The sequence below is a fragment of the Syngnathus leptorhynchus genome, chromosome 9 (assembly GCF_054491065.1).
Source record: "Syngnathus leptorhynchus isolate UIUO chromosome 9, UIUO_Slep, whole genome shotgun sequence".
Taxonomy (NCBI): Eukaryota; Metazoa; Chordata; class Actinopteri; order Syngnathiformes; family Syngnathidae; genus Syngnathus; species Syngnathus leptorhynchus.
Window position 1 is genome coordinate 10,091,149 of NC_141203.1, and position 26,171 is coordinate 10,117,319.

Here is a 26,171-nt window from a genome sequence, read left to right on the forward strand (position 1 = left end):
CTCTGTCTTTTCACATAGAAAGACACTAAATCACCACCTCTTAATAATGGATTTGACCATAGCTCAGTTTTTGTGCCCGAGATTGAACTCAACCAATTTTTTTTTTTTTTTTCAGCCAACCGCTCATAAGTCATTGGTCTTCATCTGACGTTCACTTCTATTTAATTATAGGTTGCAAGCTGCTGCCATTAGGCAATGCATCCATCAGCACACAAGAATGGCCCTCAAAGGTTAACGGGAAGAGATCATCTGGATGTAGGTTGGGGGCGGGGCTTAGGTGATGTATGACACAACTAGACAGTAATGTGGCTGATTATTTTTCACGTCATAAATGTTAGCTTGTTGGCCTTACGTGCACTCCTCTGATTTCATGAAATACAATTTAGCGTAATATCCTAGCAACCACTAGCACTGAAATTCACAGCAGTCATTTTGAAACAGCAAATAGAATGATTAATAGAGGCAAAAAAAAAAAATACAGCCTTGATCATATGTCAGGCAAGCAATTAAATGTATGTAGATTTTCTTCACCCTCCATGAATTCAAAAATAGTCTACTAATTAACAGGACAAACAAACGCTAATAAGATGCTCCATGAATTGTGTTTGAGGTTTGCTTAGTGACATTTTTGCCATTAGTGCAGCAAAATAACATGGTGCATTTTGACAGTACTGTGCAACTTCAATCTATATAGCACAACACATCAGTGCTATTGAAACGGAACGCAGAGAGAATATTTTGCTAAAACAGGCATAGACTTTTACTGCAGCTGAAGGAATTGAGTGCTGGTGCTTCCTCAAGATGACAATATGCATGCTAATGCTGCTTAAAAGCATTTGCAGATTGCCTCTTTTGTCTGCTACGTCTGCAGGCTGCTGCAGCAGCACCAAGCACCCAGCTGGAGGATTTAAAACATTGAAAGCAACTTGATTAAAGGAAATTGAAGCGGACCTCTCATGGCACGCTAATGACTTTGTTTGCGAGTGAAAACTTTTGGTTTGTTGTCATATTTGGAGGATTAGATTCTCTTCCCAAAAAAAACAAAAAAATAAACATCAGTAAAGGTCAGTTAGAAATAACATTTGTTTTTCAATGCAATTTGACTAATGTTTAACCCCCCCCCCAATTATTATGAACTGGACTGTTCTAAAAATATAATTGGTTGATGAGAGCGCAAAACTCAACAAAAGAGACAATTTTCATTCCTATTTTTTTTGTTCCGGCATGAAAAGACACAAAGACGATCACAGTTACAATCAAATTTTTCATACTGATGGTCTCAGTGTGTCAAAACATTAATGATTTCATTGTTTGTGAAATTTATTTTAAAGTGTAACATCAACAGTTCTTAATTTAACATATTTATAGGTTTACCATTGTAAATTTGGCAACACCAAAAATGTTAACTTTAATAGTCTTTTTTTATTGTATGCTGACGCAGCACTAATTAACACAATCTACTTATTAAACATCAGTGCTGGATGTGAATTGATACCACGATTGTAAAATACACGTTTAAATGTGGTGTGCATCTCGTAAACAAGCTTTCAGAGTGACTAGTTGACACTCTGTGCTTTCTGGTGTCGATTCTCCTGAGAGAGAAGAAAAAAAACAAAACAACTGAGCACAGACAAGTGTGCTTCCATTTCTTTTCCCAGCTGTTTGGTTGTGTCAGACAGCTACAACAAAAACAATCACTATGATGAATTCACGTTGCCTACGGTGATTGACAGCAGCAAGTTAAGCGAGTCAAAATCAGCAAATATGAGAGAAAAGTTGTGGGGGGGAAAAGACCATCATCGTTGTCACCATCAACAATCACGTGACACTTGTCCTATATTCCTCATCAGGTTGTTTCAGAGTTGTGCTCTGCCTGCCCAGTCAGTCCTATAAAATGGTTCGGCAGGGCTGCGCCTGGGCTGATCTCGCATCCCCGCCGGAGTCTCTCTAAGACGACTGCCCGTTGAGGCATTCCCGCCGCAAGCACTGTGCCGGTTTCCACCAATCGCCAGTGTGGCAGCGGCAGATGGTGCAGTCGTCCACTTTGACTTCGATTCCGGCCGGGATGATGGTCGATCCGGCGAAGCAATTGGGACCTGCCGCATGGGAAGGAGGAGGAAAACATCAAAGGGAGGAATTAGCTCGACAAGATGCGGTGATGAGGAGCTGCAGTTGGGAGAGTGAGTCAGGGCAGACTATTTTCACGGCCGTGCACAGACGGGCTTGTTTTTGCAACACATAAGCTCTTTTGTTAGTCTCCCCTTCTCCCTGGACACGAAGCGCTTTGCATCCTAATGCGCCTCGAGCATGGGCGAGTGCCAGGCGTTGGCTCGGGATTGGCTCAAGTAGAGAAAGGAACAGAAGGGAGAGTTTGAAAATCCGCTCGGGAAGGATGTTCATCACATCGGATGTGTCACGAAGAAAAGGCCTGACGGTTCTCCAGCAACACGCAGAACAATTGTAGTACAGCTGTGCGGCTCATTGACAAAAATACTTTTCTCCTTTTCTTCAGATGATTGGGTACAAACGAACAAGCAGATGCCATGAATCCTTCCCGGATTTAATTGTTTCAGTCCATCATTCAGCTGTTAAAAAGGCATAGCGGTGACTTTGAATTAGTCTTTAAATCAGCCCATAAAATGTTCCACCTTAGGCTTCACAAAAAAAGTATTGACAAATGTCTTAATAGCAAGATGACTCTGATATACCAAGATCGAGTGCGGCGTATATCAATTTCAAAATTTCCCCAAGGCAACTTTTTGTTGTTGCCCTCCCTACTCGCTTGCCATCTGTCCCGAATGTTTGTAGAAGCAGTACGACCCTTATTATAGTCTTCCTTCCACGCTCACGCGGGACGGATTTCTCATTGAGATTTATTTTGCTGCCGGAGCTCGACCCGGAGCCCTCGAGGGAGCGTCGAAATGACAAACCTAGCCTTAAATGCCATGGGTTGTCACCGTGTCCTTTCAGGATGGATTATATATCTCTCCAAGAAGCATCTCTTGGTTTGCCGAGGTGTGCGTTATTAAGTCACACTATGTAGTCAACATGAAGACAAAAAAAAGGGTGGGTGGAGGGGGATGACAGAAACGAAAGTGGGAAAGAAAATGTGAAGTGAGGTCCTATATCATTAGCCTTCAATTTATTTCCTCGGTATGTGCTCCTCTAAGTCTAAAAGTGAAATTGAGTTCATTTTGGTAACATTACAACGAGGCGCACACCACTGAGCGCATTTCATGCAATGAATTGAAAACAAACCAGAATTTTCCTCATAATTTAGAATCAAAGAGATTAGTAGAGTAATCAATCATTAGCTAATGAGTTCATTTTCACATCGCTTTCTATGGCCCCTGAAGGGAAGCGAAAGATGATTCCACACAAATGCAGATGAGCGCTACAGTTCTACAAAGCAAAAAAAAAAAGGGGGGGGGAGAAAAGGTACAAACTTCAGCATGAATTTTAATGAGCAACATTGCCCGAGCCTAGAGGGCATTCACCACTTGACAATGAAAGTAATCTGGCTCAAAGTTTTAAATGGCGTTTTGAAGAATGCAATGGTGAGCACAAAATACCTTTGGTAGCGCACGGGAGTGATTATCTCTGCTTCGGGTCAAAGAGAAGCAGTCAAGTAGCGCCGTTTCAGCCTCAGGGTTATTCTCTTTTTCGAGGTAATGACAGACTGTATGACCATACTGCAGACAAGGGTCATTTCGTCGGGCTTAATATTGCAGAACTAAGTGAAGAGATGGAATTTCCTCAATTTATGAAGCTAATTCATATTCAGGTTCAGAAAAATATATCTAGTTCAACAGTCCATTAATATATTATTTTTCTTTGAGTCGCTGAGACATCAATGGAGGTGACCATGAACCAGAAATCGGTTTTGTTTGAGGTAAATCAGTTTTTTTTTTTTTTGCCTTGTTAGGGTTTTGTTTACACTTGTTGTCATCATCCTGTTCCTGTTTGTTCACCAATCAGATCTCTCCAACCCAGTTCTCCTGTCAAGGTGGTCCTTGTTATTTCATTAGCTGGCTTGTATTTAGTTTCCTGCAGCCTCCCTGTACTCTTTGTTTAATCCAGTGGTTCTTAATCTGGGTTTGAGCAAATCCTAGGCGTTTGGCAGAGGCTCCACTGCGGAGGTCCCAAAACACCAGATTTATTGTGTAAATTCATGATGACACGCATTTGAACTGGTCTCGCAAAGGCAACAGCAGAAGTCACACTGATTTGCAGGTATTTGTTTTGAGTTCACGCATTGTGTTGGTTTTGTACTTTGAACAATGTGATGTTCATGCCTGGCTCATTTTGTGCACCAGTAAAAAAAATATTGATGTCTTGAGTTTGAAAACTAGAATCTCGTCTAGCCTCCGTGCCTTAGATAGATTGCACAACCAGTGATACAGTAAATAATAATGTTGCTTCACAAATTACTCAAGTGAAAGTCAAAATTATGCTGTATCAAAACTACTGCAAGTACCATCCCAACCTCATTTCATATATTCAGTTATTTTGTCCTTCTCACTATGTTGATGATTTTTGCAATTTGTCTTTGTCTTATACATCTGGCCGACTTCACCTCGTCCATAACCACCGACCCCCTTTGTGTTAATTTGGTGGATCGGCTGCGTACATTGTTCAACTGGGAGAGAAAAGCCTTTCCAAAGAGCCATTACTCCCCTCCAACCATGCCTTTTAATCAATGTGATAATGTATACGCCGCTTAGTGTGTCATTTAGAATTAAAAGTAACTACCACTCATTAGTGTTCAGAGGACCTGTGGTAATATTTCAAATTCATAATAGGCCTACATAAATTACATCCGCTTCCCAAATAAACTTCCCATCATTTCTTCTATTTTTAATAACGTGTGAAGAGAGTGTGTGAATGGATGAGTTTACCGTTTTTACAGATGGGGCAGCATTGCTCCGGTTCATACACAGGGTTGACGCACTCCGGGACAGCGCAGTCGGACACCACACAGTGTACCTCATTATTCGGTTCGCAACGGCACCATTCACAAGGTGACGGCTGGAAAGAAGGGAAGGAAAAAATATGGGTTAGATGAGTCACTGAGCTGGGAATGTTTGTGCATGAATGTGTTCGTTTTCTCCATTTTGGAAAATTGGCTTTGTCTAAATTAAATTGTCCATGCTCTCAAGCTTACTGTTAAATTATATCAGTTGATTAACAGAGACCATGTAATTAAGGAGTGAAATAGAGTTTTGAAACCAACATCAGTCACGGCCAGGGGTGACCTTGAATGAAATTGTAGAAAATATATTTTGTTGCCTTGAAAGTCTTCTCAAAGGTTTCCCACTTGTGTTATATTAAAATTCCTCGAACAGTAAATTTTCATTTTTCTTATATCCTTAATGAAATGTGAGCTCTTTAGCATTCACATCACAAAATTGCAACGCTCAACATTTGAGTTCATCTCAGTATTCAATCCACGTCTACTTTATATTCTGAGTAAATGTTGGGAAAAGAATCTTGAAGGTGACTTGCTGGAGTTTTACTAGTTCTAACAAAAGAAGGAAATCAATTGAACCCTCTGAGCTCTTATTATGTTTGTGTTTCTGTGGCTTTCATTATTTCCAGACTTTTGTAATCACCATGATAATCTGTGACATGCAGCCCCGCAAAATCATCCAAGGACATTGGGATAAATGAATAAATGACCTTCAAACAGGCCTTCCAATCGAAAGAGTACAATTTACAATCCATACTGTATCTCATGTGCTTCACATTGGCGAAAACCTCCTTTTGTCAACCACTACAGTGCTTAATTAAATCCTCAAATGCCAGTTAAAAATTTATTGTCCAAAAAAGCAGAAACATTATGTCCAGACATGCATAGAACTTGGCTCAGAGCAGCTGGTGTAGCCCATCAAATAGAGTGCGACATAAAATGTGGAAAAAAAATTTCCCGCCCTTAGAAGAGGACCCTTATGGGCTCCAGTCTTAAAATGAACAACCAGACTGCAACAAGTCCAGGAGCCGGTATTATGTATTATTTATTAAAAATGAACAAACATTTTGCTGTCCTACTCATAAATTTGTTACAACACGACATCCCCTCTACTGTGTAAGCAAATCATCTGAAAGATGTTGCATACCAATTTGTTTAACATAAAAGCTAACAACCATTATGAGAATACCAAACTTTGATTTTGTAAGTGAATATACCAAGTAGTGTAATCTATAAAGTTTACTTCAAATATGTCGGATTGGTTTAAAGACAATTTTAATAATTACTGTGTGTCAATCTAGTATATTATCACGACACGAGTTAAAAAAAAAAAAAAAAAAGCGCAAGCTCAGCAAAACTTGGTACAATCCTGCTCAACTTTGCTTTATAAGGATTTTAGCACGTGGTTTATCTTACCAACTGTCTACAACCTCCTCATCAGATGTAAAACCAGATAAGATCCCTATTGACAAAAATTCCCTCTTATGTGAATTTAATATTATGACTCTGCACCCATCTTGTTTACAGAGTCCTAGCTCAGCAGCAGATTATCAATTATGTGTCACTTTGAAGTTGCTAAACAGGGAAGAAAGTGCAGCGCAAACAGAAATGCAATGCTGGAGCAGGACAATTATTTAAATGAGGCTTAAAGATCCAGTTTACACCCATTTGGATTCTTATTTGATCGGCTGCCAAACCGGGAAATTACGCTATGAATAACAATGGTGACAACAATACGCATTTTACAGTGCATCTATATTTGGCACAGCTTTTCTGACTGACCGCATTTCCCATTGCGATACAAAATAGTAGAAGAAACATGGCGGCATTTGTGCTTCAATAGTTTAGGTGGGGAGAAAAGTCTTTCCTCATTAACATCATTTCACAATTTAAAGCACTATAGGATGAATCATTGAGTTTCTATATAGTTAAGAATGACTGGAATGGCCCTGATGTGTAATTTGCGGCTATTCAAATCAAGGTAATAGACAAGAGCAAGACTGTCTTGACATGTCTACTTAAGTCACAAGTCATTTCAAGCAGGTATAAAAGTCATAATTGCAAGCACTTCATAAAGTTCCTTAATTAGAACCTTTGTCGACAGCGGTAAACAGGACGGTAAAATCAATCGGAGTAATCGTTTTTATCACTTTTCATGAGATGTATGATCTCGTTTATGTCAGTGCCGAAACGCTGCTGTATGAGTAATTACCGATGTGTGTTTGTGTGTGAAGTCTTGATGCTCTGAACAGCTTTGAAATGGCACTAGAGAGGTTTCCCTAACCGAATGTGAACTTCTTATTTGTATTCATAAATGGGAGTTCAGTAAGAGGCAATTGGCCTTTATGTAATGAGTTTGCTTGAAAACGAAAGCCCTCGGCTGTAATCGGTTCTTTCGGTTTATTTTAGAACGTCTGACCAAACTTTTCAATCTTTTTGACTCAGTAAAATCAGAAGATATCAATTTGTGTCTCTTTTTTGTGACTGGTTAACAAATTTCTCTTCATCATGAGAGTCTAAAGTTTGAATGATTTATTTCAGTTGCCTTTTTGTCCCATTTTTTGTGAGTTACTTGCTATTCAGTTATTTTTTTCCCCCCCTCTTCTGTTGTTTTCTATCTTTATTTAATGATAGTCTTTTTGACTTCCAGGGGATATCAAAATGTCTGCCAATGAAACTGAAATGTTAACAGAAAGATTGCACATCAAATACTCCGATCAATGGCATCCATGCACCCGCGGATGTAACACACCTGTGGTGAATCATAATTCCGGCCAAAATATAGATTTTTGAATGTGGTCTATGTCAGTCTAGGCCAAATAAATGCTTTGTTTGTTTCACTAACACAATAATTCAATTCTCTCCTGTGCTGTGGGAGAGCAATCTCGTTTCAGGGTCAGGCGTCGTATTGTTTAAAATTGGACAGAAACATACGGCGCTCTTTGTAATCCAACACTTTACCTGCAGGGCAGGGCTCGCTGCAAGATTTTCACAACAGAAGTCAATCCCGAGCAGACTCGGGATTGATGTCTGTTCTTGAGCTACATCTTGCTTCCATGTTTGACACTTGTTCGACACTATGCTGTGAAACTTTCCCAAAAGTGTAAGTCTTCTTGTAACACGGAGTCAAATTAACATTTCATGCTGATAAGTGCTACCACATTTTAGTAGCTGTAAACAATGTGGCCTGCCCCCATAAAATGTCCAGTTTTCTCATCAGTCTAAATTAAGGACATTCTGACTTGCCAATATGAATTTTGACAAATTTCAGTCTCGTTACTTTCAAGATAGCTCATTGACCATTTTCCTTATGGTACCCACAAGTTTGTCCAATATGATTCAGCAATATCTTTGAAGACAGCGCAAATGGACCACCTCTGATTAACTGTTAGAGTAACAAAACTGTCTCAAATCTTTTAATTATAGTTATGAGATTTTTTTTTATGCTGAGTTTTAAGGCAGGATCACAAGTCATATCTGAGCCCAGACAGTGATGTCACGATCTTTAACGGGCCACAGGAAAAGAAAATGCCTTTTGCTAGCTATGAATCAGTGTCCATAAATACAAATATTACTCCCATCTGTCTTCTGGCGGTGGTTTAGGTTTAGGGCATGTCTGATGCTGCAGGGGCAATGAAATGACTCCAACAGTAAGCCATATTTACACCCCTGGCTGGCTGACTGGACCTCCTTCAAGCCAAAATAAAACCCACATTTTTCCCTCTACAGTCCACACAAATAAAATATGATTTCCATCAAATCGTAATTCCTAAAACGTCTTAGACCATGTGGTCAAGATGGCTCAATAATAATAATCAAAATAATAATCATAATAATGATAATGATATATATTGTTTAATTTAATTTTATTTATTTCTATAAATAAACAATAATTAATAAAGATTTCATTTTGTTCTACTTGACACAATTCCACCACCCCCAATGCAAGACATGACTGGAAAAATAAGCCACAGCTCACCTTATACTCTTCCAGAATTTTGTACGTTTTGCCTCGGTACTCGCAAAAGTTTTTGACTTCCTTGCATTCGGGGCAGCAGCCGTTATGCTCCACTTTGGTGCACTTGGGATGAAGTTTGGGGCACTCGGGCTGATCGCACACGGGCCCGTCCTCCGTGCACATGCATGGACAATTGGAGTGGCCCGGGTAGAAGCGCTCTCCGAGCTTGTAGACGAAACCGCTGTCGTCCACGCATCCTTTCCCCCGGTAGTCATCAAAAACGAGGCTTTCACCAGCCGCCCGCTCCGCTTCGTCTCCGGCGTAATCCTCGAGGTCAGTGACCATAGTGGCGGCGAGGCCGAGGAGAGCCAACAACAGGAGGACGAAGGCGGTCGAGAGGGCGGGAGCCATCCTTCACCGCGGCGTAAAGATCCACATTCAACGGGATTTACAGGGATGACATCCCTAAACCAGCTGTGTCCATTCTGGATCCACCCGACCCTGTAGTAGCACGACCATCATTGTTACATCCGCCTGCTGCGGGGGAACAAGGACAACCATAAATTTAAATGTCATGCACCTGCAGCCCCCATGCATGCATTTAAAGCCACTTGCATTTTATTCTTGTATCCACTGAAGGTTATCCTGTAAGTGTTCATTCTATCCCCTATTCCGCTCAACAGGCACGTGGCATCATTTATGCACGCTTAATAATTGAACCAATATCGTGCGCAACATCATTTGTACAATACTTAAATATTCTTACTTGACTCCCCATGTCGTCTCCTTAGCTTTAAATGATTCTAATTCTTAATTTCTCCACAATATGCACTCTGTTAATGTCATTTTATAGTATTATTACTACTTAACTCACCGTATTTTGAATTATCTGTCTTTTCTTTACTTCATCCAAATCCAAACCTGTAGGTAATTGGTTTGCCTTTTTGAAAACTTCACCAGCTTCCAAGAAAAATAATACAATTGGATGCTGTTTTTATTTTTATTATATATTTTTTTTTACAACAAATAAACACAAACCTTTTAACCTGTGTGATTCCCTGTTGACATGACGTCCACGTTAAAGTAGCTCTGCGTCAAATTCACCCTCAGCCAACTCACCTCAGTGATCAAATCAAGTCCAAACGGTGAACGAGAGCTGATTTTTAATCCCTTGAACATTCATTCAGTATTCCCCGGTGGTGCAAATGAATATTAATGCCCAATCTTGTTGCGCATACACGGGTGCATACCCATCCATCGACCAGAAGAGACCATAAAAATCCCCACAGAGGGTCCAAGTGAAAGAAACACTGCAAGAAAAAGGGTAGTGAAGGTTCGGAGTCGACACAGAGGAGGACGCGCTCTGACTTTCAGCACCTTGGAAAGCTACTGACTGACTGACTGCTGCGCTATGGAGCAGCAGTGTGCACTGAGTGCAGAGCGCCCCCACCCGTTTGCGTCATCATCTGCATCATCTAATTCATGTAAGGGTTAAAATCAAGCCCAGTAAGGCGATCTACACGGTCAGTAATCACAGATACTTATTCCTGCAGGAGCAGCTGGTGAATTCACAAGGTCCAGCTGGGAAAATGTGAGTGAGTGAGTGAGGCTCTCCTGTCTTGCAAATAAGCGCATGCAGCCAAGCATCTGTTTTGTTTTCAGGCATGCACGTGTGTGCGGATTGTGGCTGAGCATTTAACACAAAGGCTTGAAACATGTATGATTGACATACTGAGAAGACAGCACAGTTAATCATGCTATCTATTTGACCTATTTTTTTTAAAATATTGTTTACCGTATAGTTTCAACTATAAATGTCTACCACAGACCATGATCCCAAATCTTTTAATATTCATACCATGCAAATGATTACTCAAACATGTGAAAAGTTTGGACCCCCGACTTAAATTTTGCATTTTTATTGCCTGAACTAAACTATGTGCCAGCCCCCCCGACAGAAATATGAAAGTTGTTGACCTGGTTCTGAAGAAAAGGAACATTTCAATTTCTCTCCTCTCAATGAAGCCAGCAATGGTGCTGGAAGGTAAAAATTTATTATTTACTCAATCTGTCATCGCACACGCGTAAAAGCTGGATCCTAATACAAGGTATGTCTAACACAGCTGGCCAGCTACTCCGGCACACTATGCTCCATTAAGCTTTCACTCTGGCTCACCCAAAACATGGCAAGGCTGGGGGGGGGGGGGATTTTTAAAACAGGCCACCTGCATCTTAAATGGTGGCATGGCTGGATAGGACTTTTTTTTTTACGCTTGTATCGAATGCTTGCAATCAAACAATTCCCTGCCTGCAGAACTTCCAATTCAATCAGCTAATGGAAAGGAAGCTCATCATTCCCCTCAGCATCTTCCAAGACCACCCCCTACCTCTTTCCTTTTTCCTGCAGCAGCACATTCAAGAAAGCAGTTGTCATGGTTTAGCCATTAGGGCTAAAGCATTCACAGCCTCCAAGCAGGATTTGGGTATTCTATTCTGTCAGCGCCTATTCAGGCAAACTCCTAAATCGGATATTTAGAAAGCTGAACGAGCTGAGGAAAGTGACACACTGAGGAGGGCCTCAGGTTTTTCTAAACTTATCTGACTGAGACATTCTTAATAATGTGAAAGCTATGTGTCAGCGGATTGTGTTTCCATACAATATGGCTTTTCATTTAGAAAAATATTCCCTTTGAATTTATACCATAGGATAAGATAAATTGATACCTTGGCGTCTTATAATCAATTTATTTGTAGCAACATGAATGAATGCGTCCTTGACTGATCCGATGCTTAGAGATTCTGCTTGGAGATACTGTCAATCTTCTATTTTAATTTTATGAATAATATGTCACATTTGCATAAATAGACAACCCAATAGATAATATATTCAAAGTGGTGTTTGCAATTCTGACTCAGCTTACAAAACTTGACCGTGGTGCAGGTCATTCAAAGTATTCATAGTTCACATCCCAGTCAATGTGAGTTGCTGTCTGTCTGTTTTATATGTGCATTCTTATTTGTTTTTTTAACTTGTGTATGACCATTTTAAAATGTCAAATTTTTCTCATCACGTGTGTGCAACGTTTGGGGAATTTTTCTTCATGTTTAGGCCCTCAGTAATAATGTTACTTAAATGCAATCTGAATCCCTCAAATATGGCATATTTTGCATTATTAAAAGTACAAATTTCATAAATTATACAATTATTAGAGATCACACATTTCTTAAGACTTCAAAGAAATAATGGCTAATGGCAACATACATGTCCCGTACATCTCTACATCACCCTAAGTGACAGTTTTATAGTCATGTTTATCTCCCCGTCACTTGCTCGACTCCGCCTCTTTCACGAAAACTAGTGATTATAAGACGGTGTCTTGCCTTCTTTTCTTTTTCGGAATTTTACTAACCTTTGTGTTTGAGCCAATCATTTTCTGGAACACTTTTCTGTGCAGTTCTTTATTCAGTCTACTTGCAATGAGTTCAGTCATCACAATCAGCCATGCTTAGATATATTTCATTATGTTCAAAAACAACCCCCTTGTGTGCCGATTGGATTCCCTTGCATATCCGTGACAATTCTAGGTCAGTGTAAACAAAGGTTTTGCCGGTTATTTAATTTGCTCTTGGCTGCTTTTTCTTTTGTTTAACATCACACTATGCGCTGTGGGTATTTAAGTTTGTATTTATTAACAGTTTCAAAAATAAAACAACACTAACATTGTTTCTGAATGCTCTGTATGTTCTCCGGTGGGTTTTGCTGCATGCGGGACCGTTTGTTCCATGTTTAAGTTATTTTAAATAATAATGATGATTATAGAACTTCAAGTTTAAAAATGAATTTTAAGATGACAACTTTTGTGTCATTTTGCAACATCCCTGCAAGTGACTTTTTTTTCTACCTTTCTTCTTCTTCTCCTTTACCTCGATTGTCCAATAAGATATTTGAGAAGCAAACAGAGTTAAATATGAATATTTTATACAATGTTCCCTTTGATGATATTTCCAGACTATTGTGTTTTTCTAACAAAATTGGCTCTGTCATGATTTTTTGAAACAAACCAAAGTTGAGTCAGAGGTGAATAACAATTTTCCTCAATTCTGGGAAAAAAAGCAATAAAAAAGACTGAATGTAGAGTGAGCACCCAAGGAAATGATCAACAAATAATATATTTGAAGGAAATTAATAATTTCACTTGGAGATGCTTCACTCTTGGAATGCAAGTTTTGCACTTGCATTCAAGGAAATAATTTATACCATAGCAAAAATTATTATCATTCTTTTAGCATTAACATCTAATAAAATGCTTTCCAAGTACAAGAGTACAAAAGTGCAACATTTTTGTGACATTTTGATCATGTCTGTTGCAAAATGGAAATATCCAGAGAGGAATAAGACACTGACAAGTGTCCTTTAACTGCGAATCCATAGCCAGTGCTCATAATTTATTACATCTCCTGTCATTTAGTACTTGAAGAGAGCCTGTGATCAGAAAAATATTTCCTCTAAATAATATAGTGGGCTGTGTCAATGATCATTTTAATATTCATGCACATCTATTGAAGAAATGACTCTTCATGATGGCTATCAGAGAAGAATGAGAGCAGATAATGAGCCGGCTCATTTGAAATAGACAGTAAACAAAACCCGCCCCATCTCATTCTTGACAGAATTTGAAGTTGCTTTCTTTTGATCTCTTGTCGTGGTTAGTGATGGTTGGTAGGCCTGGTCAACCACATAAAAAAACTCAATTTATTTAATGGAGAGTGTGTATTTATATTAATTCCACCAGAGATTGATGAGAATCCATTCTTCTGTATTTAGGTCAAATGGAAAAAAAAATGTTTAGCCACACGACAACGTTGCATTTTCCCTTCTTTTGGAAAATATCTTTTTCTCATGGATTATTACTTTTTTAATCAAGTAACAAAAAAAATTATGTTGGAGACTTGATGTCAATCATTGCAGCAATAACACTGAAGAGAACGTGTTATTTTGGTGCAATGGTGATAAATTTAAATCAATGCTACACTCACACTCCTTGAACTCTTTAACCTTTTCTACAACGTGTCAAAGCGGCTGATTTATCGTAAAATGATGTCTATTTTAAAATGCACTGACACTGACATTTTCCCAGAATTTTTTTTAAGATCCACCAAGACATCGGCGGTCTAGTTCACCCCAATGTGCTACTCAGTTGGAGATGTGAGGGCACATGAAGGAAGCGTCATTATCGAGAAGTGCTTTTGAAAAGTAAATCCGCCGCACAGATCGAGTGAGGCGAGGATGACTTTGTTGCTACAATGATATACAACGGCAGATATATTTAAAAGAGAAGCCTCGCTCAGAAAGTCGATGAAAGCCTCAGTAAATGACAAATCAAATTCACGAATAATCATCGACATGGAGAATAATTTCTGCCAGTCCATGTAAATTATAAATATCATTTTATTATGATTCAATGCTTGCTTACATGTTCAGTCCACTGCAGACATACTTTTTTTTTTTGTCTACCTCAAGTCAGGTCTCATTTAATCAACCATTTGTTAACCAAAAATGTAATTCAAAAAGACATCCGATTCGAATTTTGATTAATGTATTCGGACACCTACATGCTCAAACAGCTATCCGTGCTGTACAACAGGTCATAGTTCAGCTCAGTTCAGCAGCTTTTGGTTTGACTTAACTCGACTCCGCACTTGAAAAACGATGGACTCTCGGGACTGTTCGAAATGCATAATACAACTCTGCCAATATGATCGCTCTTCGCAATTCTAAAGAATCTGTGGGATGATTCTGCTGTCAATGTGATATGGAAAAAAATCATGTAGTTGGCATTATTAAAAACCGTTTTTGCCTCTAAAATTATTATAAAGAGATTCTTGGTGTTTTTTTTAGCACTATTTGCTGCTCAACTTCATTTTAACTTGTAAGAAAAAACGATTATATGTTAAAATGCGCAGTCAAATCCATTCATTTTCCTTCAGCCTTATGTTTGCTCATTAACTCCGACGGGAATGTTTACTGGCTTTGTGTTCACAGCGGGGGAGTCTGTCTGTTGTTTAGTGCCGGGCAGATGTACAACAAAGGGTCCTTTCATGGCCTGCTGTGCAGTTAAATAACAGCGTAACTTTTGAAGTCAAGGGTCACACATGGAAAGCAACAAAACAGAAAAGACTGCCGATTTGTGAACCTCAGTGGAGATGTAGGCATGGAAACGTGTCTTTAAAACCCAAGGCTGCAAATTTTGGTTTCATTCTTTAGACTTGTTGCACTGCACACGAATTAGATATGAATGTGATGAAAACACAATAAATAAGAAAATGTTACATTTTCATTTTATAGCACAATGCATCGATAATTTTCTATTCTTAGGCATAATGGAATTGTCGGGCATGATAACAAATGAGCAGGAAAATCAAAGATTATTTACAAAGAAATCCTCCAAATGCTCATTAAGGCTTTTCTTGAATCTCCAATCTTTCAGACGGTGAGGCTTATTTCTCATCAATCTAGCCATACCCTCTGGTAGTCTGATTTTTCACGAGAATGAGACACTTTTGTCAGTTCTCTGAAATATTCATGGGTTGAAGCGGCAGTGAGATATTGAGAGTGTGAATCCGAGAGGAACTCACTAAATGAAAAAGCGGTCGTAATATTTAATGACATTTCTTGAGGTGTTGATTTATTTGTGTTTCAGGACTATTCTTTGGGAAGTCAGATTTGAAATTTAAATCACAAAATATATGGATCAGTGGCACAATATTATCACTCATCAGTACATAAGACTTTTAAGTTGGGTTAGTCAGCAAACGTGAAGACTTTTTATTTTATTCTTCGTATTGATTAGTAGCACAATGTGTGCCCAATAAAGGGTTAAAGCTTCACTAATGGCAAATCTTCCTTTTCTTTCTGCCCGTGCTGGCGAGATTAAATGTGTGACACAGCGGGGTGCTCCAATCTTTAAGTGATGAAGCAGACACGAAAGTATCGACATGAATGGATTTTTGAAAGCAATTGATGTACAGCAGGGGACATTGTGGTGATTGGACGGCAGATTAATGATCTCTTCATCAAAAGCACAGATGATTTTGCCTTTTGTTCTCATTCAGTATCAAATACGTTTAAGATATACAACTAAAGAAGAAAAAAATCTGAAATATGATAACGGGGATAATTTCTAAATATGCCCATTTGTATATTATGGGGGAAAAATATTCCAGTGAGATTACTTGACAGAAAATTTCAGTGGTGTGGGGAAAGGATGAGAAAATCATATCTTTTCTTTCTGATTTACGCCCTCGGGGGCTGGATGGAAGATTGTTAAGATAAACGGCTAATCGGGGGGTCCAGATCTTTGCCTCTATTTTCTTTGTCATTTGAATTCTCAATGTAGCAGCGGGGAAGGTGAAAATGATTTGGGGACCATTACGACGACCCCATGTTGCTGCGCCAGTATAACTGAAAGGCCATTAGAACACTTGGCCAGGGTAATTACTGCCATATTGTGCGTAATTTGAGATCTGATATCTATCTGCGTTAAAATTCCTGACATTCAAATTGTGAACATGTGGTTGGTTAGGAAGGTCGGAATTATTATTTTAGATAACCCCTGGAAGAGTTAAAAAAAAAATAAAAATAAAAAAAAACACTGTCACTATCAGATAAAATACATTAAAAGACGGTTAAAAAAAAGATGGCTTGGCAGGCCGGTGTGTAAACGGGTTCAGCCTCAATTCCAATGCACCTATTGTCAAAGTCTCCGCCCCTTTTTCTAATCCGTCCCCATTAATCATTTAAGTGAAGCAATTTGTGGAGCACCTGTCCCGACCCCGAAGGCCATTAGGCTTCGAAGCACCGCGGGTCTAATGGCTTGTCCGTGGAACTTATTGGAAGACATATTGGAGTCAGTGCACATAAGCACAAGCTTTACGATACTAGTAACTGTAAAGATTTGAGGAATAAAGCCACGGATAGAGTCATGACTATTTTTCAACTAATATTTTGTTATGCACATTCAGTCAAGGCATTGAAAGGACAGAAATGATGACCTTGGATGAGGTAATGTGCATCGCAATTTTTTTTTTTTTTACTTTAGCGCCATTAATATAATGACCACATTAATTGATTCGGAAAAGCAGTTCTGTTCATAAGCAGATATTTAGGGTTTTGTTTTGACAACCATATCCAGATGATCTTTACGACTTTTTATTTTAACACACCAACAAGAACATTACTGTGCTACTACAAGGTCAGCTATATATATATATTTGTTTTCGCGCAGAGGCAACCACGGAGGGATTCTTACTTCTTGAGGGTAGTTCTTTCATGTCTTTGAAATATTGAAAAGACGATGTAGAGAGATGATAAATAACTTACGAGAAGGTGAAAGTCTGCAGATCCAGAGCAATGGTTATGTCTTCAATTTGACTTTCATTTGGCCTTTGGATGGTAGTGAATGATTATGAGATGAACTTTGAAATGCTGACGAAGGTACTTCTTTTTTTTTTTGGTAATCTCCAAATAAACACAAAATAATTAGCATATGCCCCATGCTTCCTTACTATTTAAGAATTCAGATGAATCAAGTTAGAATACAATTAATTGATTGATAGTAATGACATTATTTGTCTTGAGTTTTGCTTTGGATGAGCAAGAATTTAATGTGCCCAAACGTCGTTGTAGAACTTATACTGTACTTCTCATTGTGACCCCCGTTATCGCAATATTACGACTATATTCTCGAAAGATTTTTTTTTTCCAATTTTTCATTTTTGCTGTACACCTCCAGCGACCACAAATCATACTCAAAGGCAGGAAAGAGACATTAATGTTAATGCAGTTTTAAAAGTGGCCCCTTGATCGCGGCAGTAAATCATGCTGACTAAGATTAATGTCAGGTATTACAGACCGGGATGCAAGATGTTCATATGCCCGTCATTAAAATGCCTGCCCCGGGCAAAACTAATTTATGATGATGAGAGAAATATATCTACAAACAGGCCATCATTGTGGATGTCCCCATTGCATTGCTTTCATCGTACGGTCTGTGAAATTTTGTATACAGGGGCGAGGCCGTTTGGGATGTTGTTGAACATACAACTCAATCATAGTCCTCAGAGTCAAATAGTCATGGAAGCGCATTTATTCGGATTAAAAACTTGATCGAAATTAAAATGCTTCATGTACAAACCTCATTTAGAACATTCAGATTGGATCAAGCTCATTCGGATCAAGATTTTATTCCGAACGAGAAGATGGTCTATTGCGATTGATAATCCGATCAGTGCGCATGAAAACACTTCAATACTAAATCCCAATTTTGATCGGATCGAAGAATTTTATTCCATGCAAACGCTGATTTGTGTTAGAACTTTGAAACATGCTAGAGGAGCCCAATTGAGATTCCCAACAGTGAATTCCAACTTCATTGCAGCTGCACGCAATGTTAGAAAATAATACAAATGTCATGATTCAGTTTGTGTTTAGATTGCATTTGGTTTTGTTTCAAATCATGTTTCAGGTGGCCTTTTTTTTTGTTTCTACCAGTGCTTGTCAACCAGGTTTCTTGAGTTAACCAATCAGCTCCCTCCTACCTTGTGTCCTGTCCAGGTGTTGTTGCATGTTGTTTGAGATGTCCGTTGTTGAGCAAGGGAAATAAAGATGTGGAGTAACAGTTGGTTCTTTATTGGGAAGATCTTGGATGGTTTAATGGCGGAAGAAGAACAAATAAAAGAAGATGGTCATCATCGAATCGATGGACAACCATAAGCAAAAGTAAGTTTGTCTAACTGAACAAAATATGTACATATTGCTGTTTCTCCCAGTTCAGTGTTTATTGTTGTCTCGTCAGTTTGCTTGTGTTTAGTTCTCTGGTTTCCTTTCAGTCTGGTTTTGGTTGTTGTTGGGTTAGGATTAGTTTTTGCTGGCAGTTTTTGTTGCTTCTACTTGTGTTTTGTTTGCTGGTGAAATGATTGTTTTGTTCAGTAGACTCGGCTTCTCCTGCCTCTCTTGAATTTAGTCTCATACTGTGCAAAACATGACAATAATTATGATAGATTGTCAATTAAAACGCATGTGAAATAATTCATGAGAAAGTATGAAAAAATATATATTTCTTGTAAAACTGCCTCAAAAAGTGAATAGAAAATAGCTTGATTAGAAAAATAGTAGGCTATGGTTGGTCGCATATCAAGTACCAATAAGAAATGTTTGTTGGACGGATATTACCTTGAACCAGTCCTCCTGCAAGAGACAATGGTTCTCCCGAGACTGTGTAGCTCTCTGTTTTTGTACACAGGGCCATTTATTTTGTTGCACACGTCGTAAAGTGTGCTTCCTTTCTATTACTGGATGAAGTAATATCAGACAGGGAAGAAGGATGGTGCAGATAAAGATTACATTTCTGAGGGCTTGTTGTGGGGGGAGGGAGGAAAGTAAGATACAGTAAGAGGTATTTGTATGCTCTTGGCAGGAGGGAAACAATCGCCATATTCTGCAGAGCTTCCACTGCTGCGCCATCAAGCAGTTAATAACACCATTTAGAGGAGATTGGAGGAGCAAGATGACGAGAAGACACAATTCAAACGTGTTTTCTTATCTGGTTTAGCTCTAATAAATCCTAGTCCCATTGGCCAGCCTTGTAATTGTTGCAATTCTACTTTTCAAATCGAAATAATTTCATGACGGATTTTCAAAACTGGTCAGTACATTTTGGTTCAATGAGGCATTGATTGTGATTTGACTGTTGTACAATTTGGAAAGAACTGTAAGAAAAGTAACAAGACAAAGTTATTTTGCCTGCTTATCAATTTCTTGTCCCGTGGACCCAGAAATCGTTGCCAGTAATTTGGTTGACCTTTGGAAATATATACAACCTTGACTTTAGACAGAGTTCAATTGCAATCGGACCTGGTTATGATATCAGGCAGGTGTGTCAACTCTCTGAGCCAACAAATTTGTTTCTTGGCCCAGTGAAACCATTTCAGGATGCAGGCGGATAAATGATCGATCTGAGAAGCTGATAGAATAAAGCATCATCCCCTGCTACAGACACCACTGGGAAATCACAGCGTCGTCCCCGACAATGACATGAATCACAGCTTTAGGCAGATACTGTGCGGTACAGTTTTCATCTGGCATGATGACTTATATATATATATATGTCGACCCATATATATATATATATATATATATATATATATATATATATATATATATATATATATATATATATATATATATATATATATATATATATATATATATATATATATATATATATATATATATATACACACACACACACACACACACACACACACACTGGTAGAGCATCTAAAGAAACTGGATCAATGAAATCCCACACAATGCCCATTTGTGCACTTTATAATGATCCCAGTCAGTTTATCAGCCCGTTTTGGACTTGGGATCAAGAGGTCGGGTAAAGAAAGTCGAACAAAATATGTGTGAAGCTTTAGCTTTTGAGGCTGATGGACTTAAAGTGCTCATCTGTTCCACATGGTGTGACCGAGGCGGCTTGGAGCTATTGTTGCCTTCTCGTCTGTGAAAGGCTCGACAACCATCTAGGACAAGAACAGAGTGACAATAATGTCACGCATGCATGAGTTCTGTATAAGCCACATTGTATTTAAGTTGAAAACATCAATGCTGTATTATGCATAAATCCTTTCAATACAAGATTTCCCCCTGAGGATGTTCACTCGGTGACTATGTACACGTCGAAGGTGAAAGGAAACACAATCTATAGCTTCCTTGAATCTGTTCGTCAGCATACTAAATTCAGGAAATGCTTGAGGTAGATGTTTAAAGAAGTGGTCGACATTCTCAGGTAGTTTGTTGCCTGCCTGGCAAATTCTTTACAGTCTATCGACCTCACCAAATTAACCCCGTCCTGTCAGGGATCAAGTTTTTCTGCTTAAAAGTTTACTACATCCATAAAAACAAAGTGGAAATCTTTTCCAGAGATGTTGTCCTTTTATTTTTTTGATAGTCTTCTTTATCCCGCCAAGTAATGAGGACAATCAAATTGAAAGCAGTTTTACAACAAGTCAACACATTAATTTTAACAGCAAAAGCCATTAAATTAACAAGAGCGCTCAGAGAGTGCGAATGTCTAAGGTGAAAATGTGTCACATTATAGTCAGGAAGAGAACAAGAATTATAATCGTTAATGGAAGCTAATATAACGCGACAAAAGCAAATATTTCCGTCTTGAAAGTTTACAGAAAGTTTACATAACATAATTAGATAACATTTTTGTCAAGTGAATCTTCTCCAGTCTGACGGCCTTGCCGTGAGCTTCAGTCCGGTGGGAATCCACCACTTGCACCACATTTCAAGTGCCATCATCCCGCTTGTCACTATATTCTCACTTTGTGTATATTTTCGACATGATCTTGTGATGTGTGGGCCAAGAATAGCAGCATGAATGAATAAATGATGGCATGTTACCCGATTCATGTCATTCGTGAGTTATTTAGTTATCAAGTCCTTCTGGACATACTTTTGCAACATCCTGTTACAAACAGTAAAACAGTAGAATAAAAAATGAAGACGTTTTTGGCCTGTGTACGTTTCCCATCGTAGTAACCAGGAAAGACTAAGACATTGAAGAGCAAATTACAAACAATGCACTGTAATTTCTGGACTATTAGGCGGGATCTGAGTATAAGACGCACGAGCTAAAATTCAAGGACACTCCTGTTTTGTTCATATATAAGATGCACTGGACTAGAAACCGCGGGTGTTTTAATGTTTAATTTCCATATGTGAGAGAATATGCACAAATTATACAATATCATCAAAATCGTGAAAAATCCATATATATAAACCGTACTAGATGATAAAATGCAGGATTCAAAATTTTTGCAAAATGTAGCACCTTATAGTCCGGAAAATACGGAAACTCTCCCAAATAATCTCTGGGTGTCTGTAGTTGGGTTCTAACTACGTTTTTGACATTTTGAAGTTTCTGGACTTGTTATCTGGCCAGCTGCTTCTCAGCTGCGCCCACTTCATGTCTCGCGATGCGCATTCAAACAAACCAAATTGCCGTTTCATCCGACAAGCACGTGATCTGTCCTGACTTGTTGTCACGACTCCACCTGCTCCACCCACATACTCGACTCCTACCCCCCTCCTGGCCAATCAAATTTGAGCCTTATTTATTTGGTTATCCATCTGTAACAAGTTTGTGTAATGAATCAGTCACATATTTGCCAGATTGTGTTTGTCTGTTCCTTTCATTGCCTTTGTTTTCTTTTGTTTTGCCTCCCTGGATTTTTCCCCTTCTGTGTTTGTTTTTTGCTTGATAAATTCTGTGCTTTCATATGTGGGTTGAATATTTGTTGGGATTTGGAACAGCGTTTCTTCCCTTTTCCCTGCCAGTTTTTGTAAAATGTGCTTATTTTTGTACATCACTCCCTTTCTTAACCGAACCAGTCATGCAGCTATTTATTTTCCATATATCCGATTCAGAAGCTTGTGGAGCTGGAATTTACCATTTGAATTCATTATTTAAATGCTCTATGACCTTACATTCTAATGAGAAACTGCAAAGAATCTGTTGCAGTTTGTGAAGGTCGCCATGGCATCGCCATTGTGAGGCCAGCACTTATATTTGTCCAAAGGCGCTTTCACATAAATTATTGTACAAAATACTGCACAGTGTAGTTGCAGACTGGTTGAAAGTTATTTGTAGTCGACACCCAATCAGGAGCATTTTAGCTTATACTGTATCAAATATACATATTTCACTGCAATACAAATATAGCCAAAAGTTATTATACTGTGTAAAATAACTAGTGCATAAGACGTTTGTTTTCATAGCGTTTCACATTTAATTTAACGTTTTATTAATTTTCATGTTTGTCTGGCACTTTGAAGCATTATCTTTCTTTCTCTGAGTAGCGTTCTATAAATAACCACCCTTTGCGTCGGATTAGTTTTAAACACAGTCAAACAACAACCGGCCCTCTTCATAAGTCAGTGATGTGGTGAATGAACCCTGTGGGGCAGTAGGAAAGAAATGTGTGCTTGTTTTGTTTGCGTCAGTCTTTTCTCCTAATGCCCTCCCGTAGGCGTATATGTCCTATGGAAACAATTTTCCTCATGAATTAGTGCATTTTCTTTAAGCTTGTTTTATTATTAGTGCAGTGTTTTCTGGAATAAAATATTCACACTATTACAACTATTAGTCAAGCGTCTAGTTAGCATGCATTGTGCAAAGTGGTGAAGTTGTTGGATTTGGTATTTTTCCGTACTCATATTTGGATTTCTACCAAGTTCTCCTACCAAACTTCAGCAATCCTTTGTGAGAACCTCCTGCTGGGCGTGGGGCTACGGGAATATTTTTTATTCAGTGTTTTTTTATGCATTTCAATATCTTGAGTCATATTCTTTTCCCTTCAGGGATACTGGAAAGCTTTTTTGTTTTATGCTGTATGCAAAGTAATAAAACCAGGTTGGGGTTGTAGACACGTCATCAAATAACAGCCAAAAAGTGCCTTCTCACTGCAACAGTGTGGCTGATCTTTAACTGAGATCTCATCAGGAGTCAATAATGCTTGGCTGAAATTTTATTTGAGTTGTTGTGAATTAAATAGTTAAACTAGTTCAGATGACACTCAGCTAAAAAGACCTAAAAAACAACAACTATGACTTAATCTTCCAAGCCCGCGATTTAACGGTGCATTGAATTGAAATCCTCTATCCAAACCTAAATTTGAAAAAAAGTGGCTTGAAAGAACTCACGCTAAAGCCAAATAACATGCCGAGGCCTATTATTTGGACAGAAGGGTTGAGCCATTGGGATGATTTCAATGGCGGTCCAGAATGGCATCCATCTGGACTGTCTTAGGGAGTTGCTTTCCGCATGCAATGAGCAAATGTTCTTCAATTCCCTGTAGAGTATTTGGCACTAGAAAAAATAGAGGGGAAAAAGGGGGAAATCTGTCTGAAATGAAACATTTGTTGGAAAACACCTGAGGAAAACTTTAGTGAGTTCTCCAAAATATTTGTTTTTCTGTTCTCCCCAGTTTGAAAGACTGAAATGGCTCTCCTTCCATGGGTTTTATACCTTGGTTAAAATTAACACATTTTTATTATAAGCTGTGATGAATGTTTTGCTGTTTACTGCCATTATTATGATCGTCCACTGTGAGCTCTTGCCACAGGGCCAGTCAGTCACCCCGCACGTCTGTAAACTGATCGTACCAGAAGAGCCAAATTGTGGCAGGACAGCTCAAGGCAGCTTCACTATGACAACACGGTGTCATAAAAATCCAACTCCCTACTGAAATAGTTACGATTTTTCAAGATGGCAATGATAACGGGGCTGTGGAGAACCCTGGAAGAGTCCTTCAAGGAGTGCGATGTGACATGGCAACAAAAACATGGAAAAGTCGTTAATCTCCAGGGGGACACTTTGAAAGTGAAAACATACCGTTTGTAGCTTGGATTTAAAATATACCGTCTGTGACAAAAGGTTTTGTTGAAGAGAGTGAAGTTTATATTATATGTAGAAACTCTTCATTATAATTGGGTCATATTCCGGAAGTCACTAGATTGTCAATTTGCCAAAGTATACTTTTGCACTCTACCACAATAATCACCATCTGTACTTGTAAGTCTTTAAAGAGGCCGATAAAACCGCTGCTGTGATATTCTGCGTTGCCAACAAGACACAATTTACTTGTATATGTGTCTGTAATGCGAAATGATCATAACTGACATTCAATCTACAAAAGCCGGTGTGGGAACACGCTCCAGTTGCTCTTTCAGATGTGTTCCAAGTGGTACAGATGTGTATTGATTGGTCTCTGATCATTTGGATCAAAGTTGTGACTTGCTGTTGTCGAAAGAAAATGAGGTGAGATAATATGAGATCATCAGCTGCACTGACACAGAAGAAAGTGACATCACAGAGTAGCTGTGACACCCCCAAACCCAGGTACAATGACTGATTTGTAGAAATTGACACTCAAGCATTATTTGGATTTAAAGACATAAAAGCAAGTTTTCGTAAAAATGCATACAACAAGATCCACTCAAACTGCTTCAGAGTCAAAAGCAGGGGACTGCAGACTGACAGAAAAAGCACAGGAACACGCATCATTGGAAAATGGAAAGGAAGCAGAAAAAGTGAAGGAAACAGAGAAAGGCAACAAGCCAGTTTCATTTGTTCGATCAAATCCCAGTTCGTTTTTCTGCAATGTGCTGGCTAGGCAGCCCACTGCCAACCAGAAGCCAATAGAATGCAACAAAAATCAACTTGTGGATGAAAAAAATCGAGAGGACAGAAATCAAAAATCTGATTTTTGGAATGATGCGTCTGGCACTGCTGCTCGGAAACGACTTCATCCCCAAACTTTTAATGATTACAATCTCACGCAGATGAGAAAACAACGGCAAGAAGCACAGAGACAAGAGAAGAAGCAAGAGCAAGAAAAACTTAAGCACTATCTTCAGTTCTACATGGATGAGCTGAAACGGGAAGAAGAGATGCGTGAAAAGTCAAAGAAACGGCTGTTGAAACAAATGCGGGATGATATTTTGGACAAAGATATACAAAGTGAAATGCGAGCAAAGACTGTAAAAATACAGGATGAAAAAAACAACATGCAACTCCAATCGGATGAAGAAACACTGCAAAGACCAAACCAGACAATAGGAAAACACAAACACCAGTTACGAGTCGATGTTGTAGCAGATGAAACTTTTACGGTTTTTATTCAGTGGTAATAAAACAGATCTCCAGGATAGCTCCCTGGAGCCCTAAAAACTCAAGCAAATATGTTTCCATCGGGTTCACCGAGTCCATTTTTAAACTAACCTGTTGTGACTGTTCAAATACACATGAGCACACTGTACATATTTGACAACGGCAGACAATGTATTTGATTGTTTCTTAAAAGTCAGTTTTACAAAAAAAAATCTTCACACTTACAACAACGGTAAATGTTCTATGATAAAAGTCAGAAATGATTTAGTAAAGCGGTTCGCGAGCTCGCTATGCAGTTGTAATGAAACAAGGTGTCAAGGTATTTATTTTCTTTTGTTAAACTGGCAAGCTAATATTTATTGATTTGGTTGTGTTTATTTCCACAGTAACAAAGTTATTCCTTGGTGGAGTCCGTTCAAGTTCAGTGCAAATAGCGATTAACAATTTCTTAGACACCTTTGTTACCTCAGATGCTTTCACACACAATGATGTCACCCAC

General features: G+C 38.7%; 2 protein-coding genes across 8 annotated transcripts in view; one reads left to right on the forward strand and one right to left on the reverse strand.

The window, feature by feature from the left end:
* Window positions 1-1,947: 1,947 nt before the first annotated feature.
* vwc2l (von Willebrand factor C domain containing 2 like) lies at window positions 1,948-9,338 on the reverse strand. The gene is made up of 3 exons (XM_085920347.1): window positions 8,949-9,338; window positions 4,899-5,028; window positions 1,948-2,096 (listed from the first exon to the last, which is right to left on the reverse strand). The coding sequence occupies exons 1-3, from the start codon at window positions 9,336-9,338 to the stop codon at window positions 1,948-1,950; spliced, it is 669 nt and encodes a 222-aa protein (XP_085776473.1).
* The window catches only part of ikzf2 (IKAROS family zinc finger 2), a 38,692-nt gene continuing 16,612 nt past the window's right edge, over window positions 4,092-26,171 (forward strand). For 5 of the 7 annotated variants that reach the window (XM_085920339.1, XM_085920344.1, XM_085920341.1 and 2 more), the window contains exon 1: window positions 18,538-18,705. Coding sequence is in view for 3 of the 7 variants with exons in the window: in XM_085920337.1 (XP_085776463.1) it covers window positions 18,668-18,705 (38 nt within the window). In the remaining 4 variants the exon portion in view is untranslated. Of the gene's footprint in view, window positions 4,234-18,537; window positions 18,706-26,171 lie in introns of those variants that run through there. The other 2 variants (XM_085920338.1, XM_085920342.1) reach the window with 2 other exon arrangements.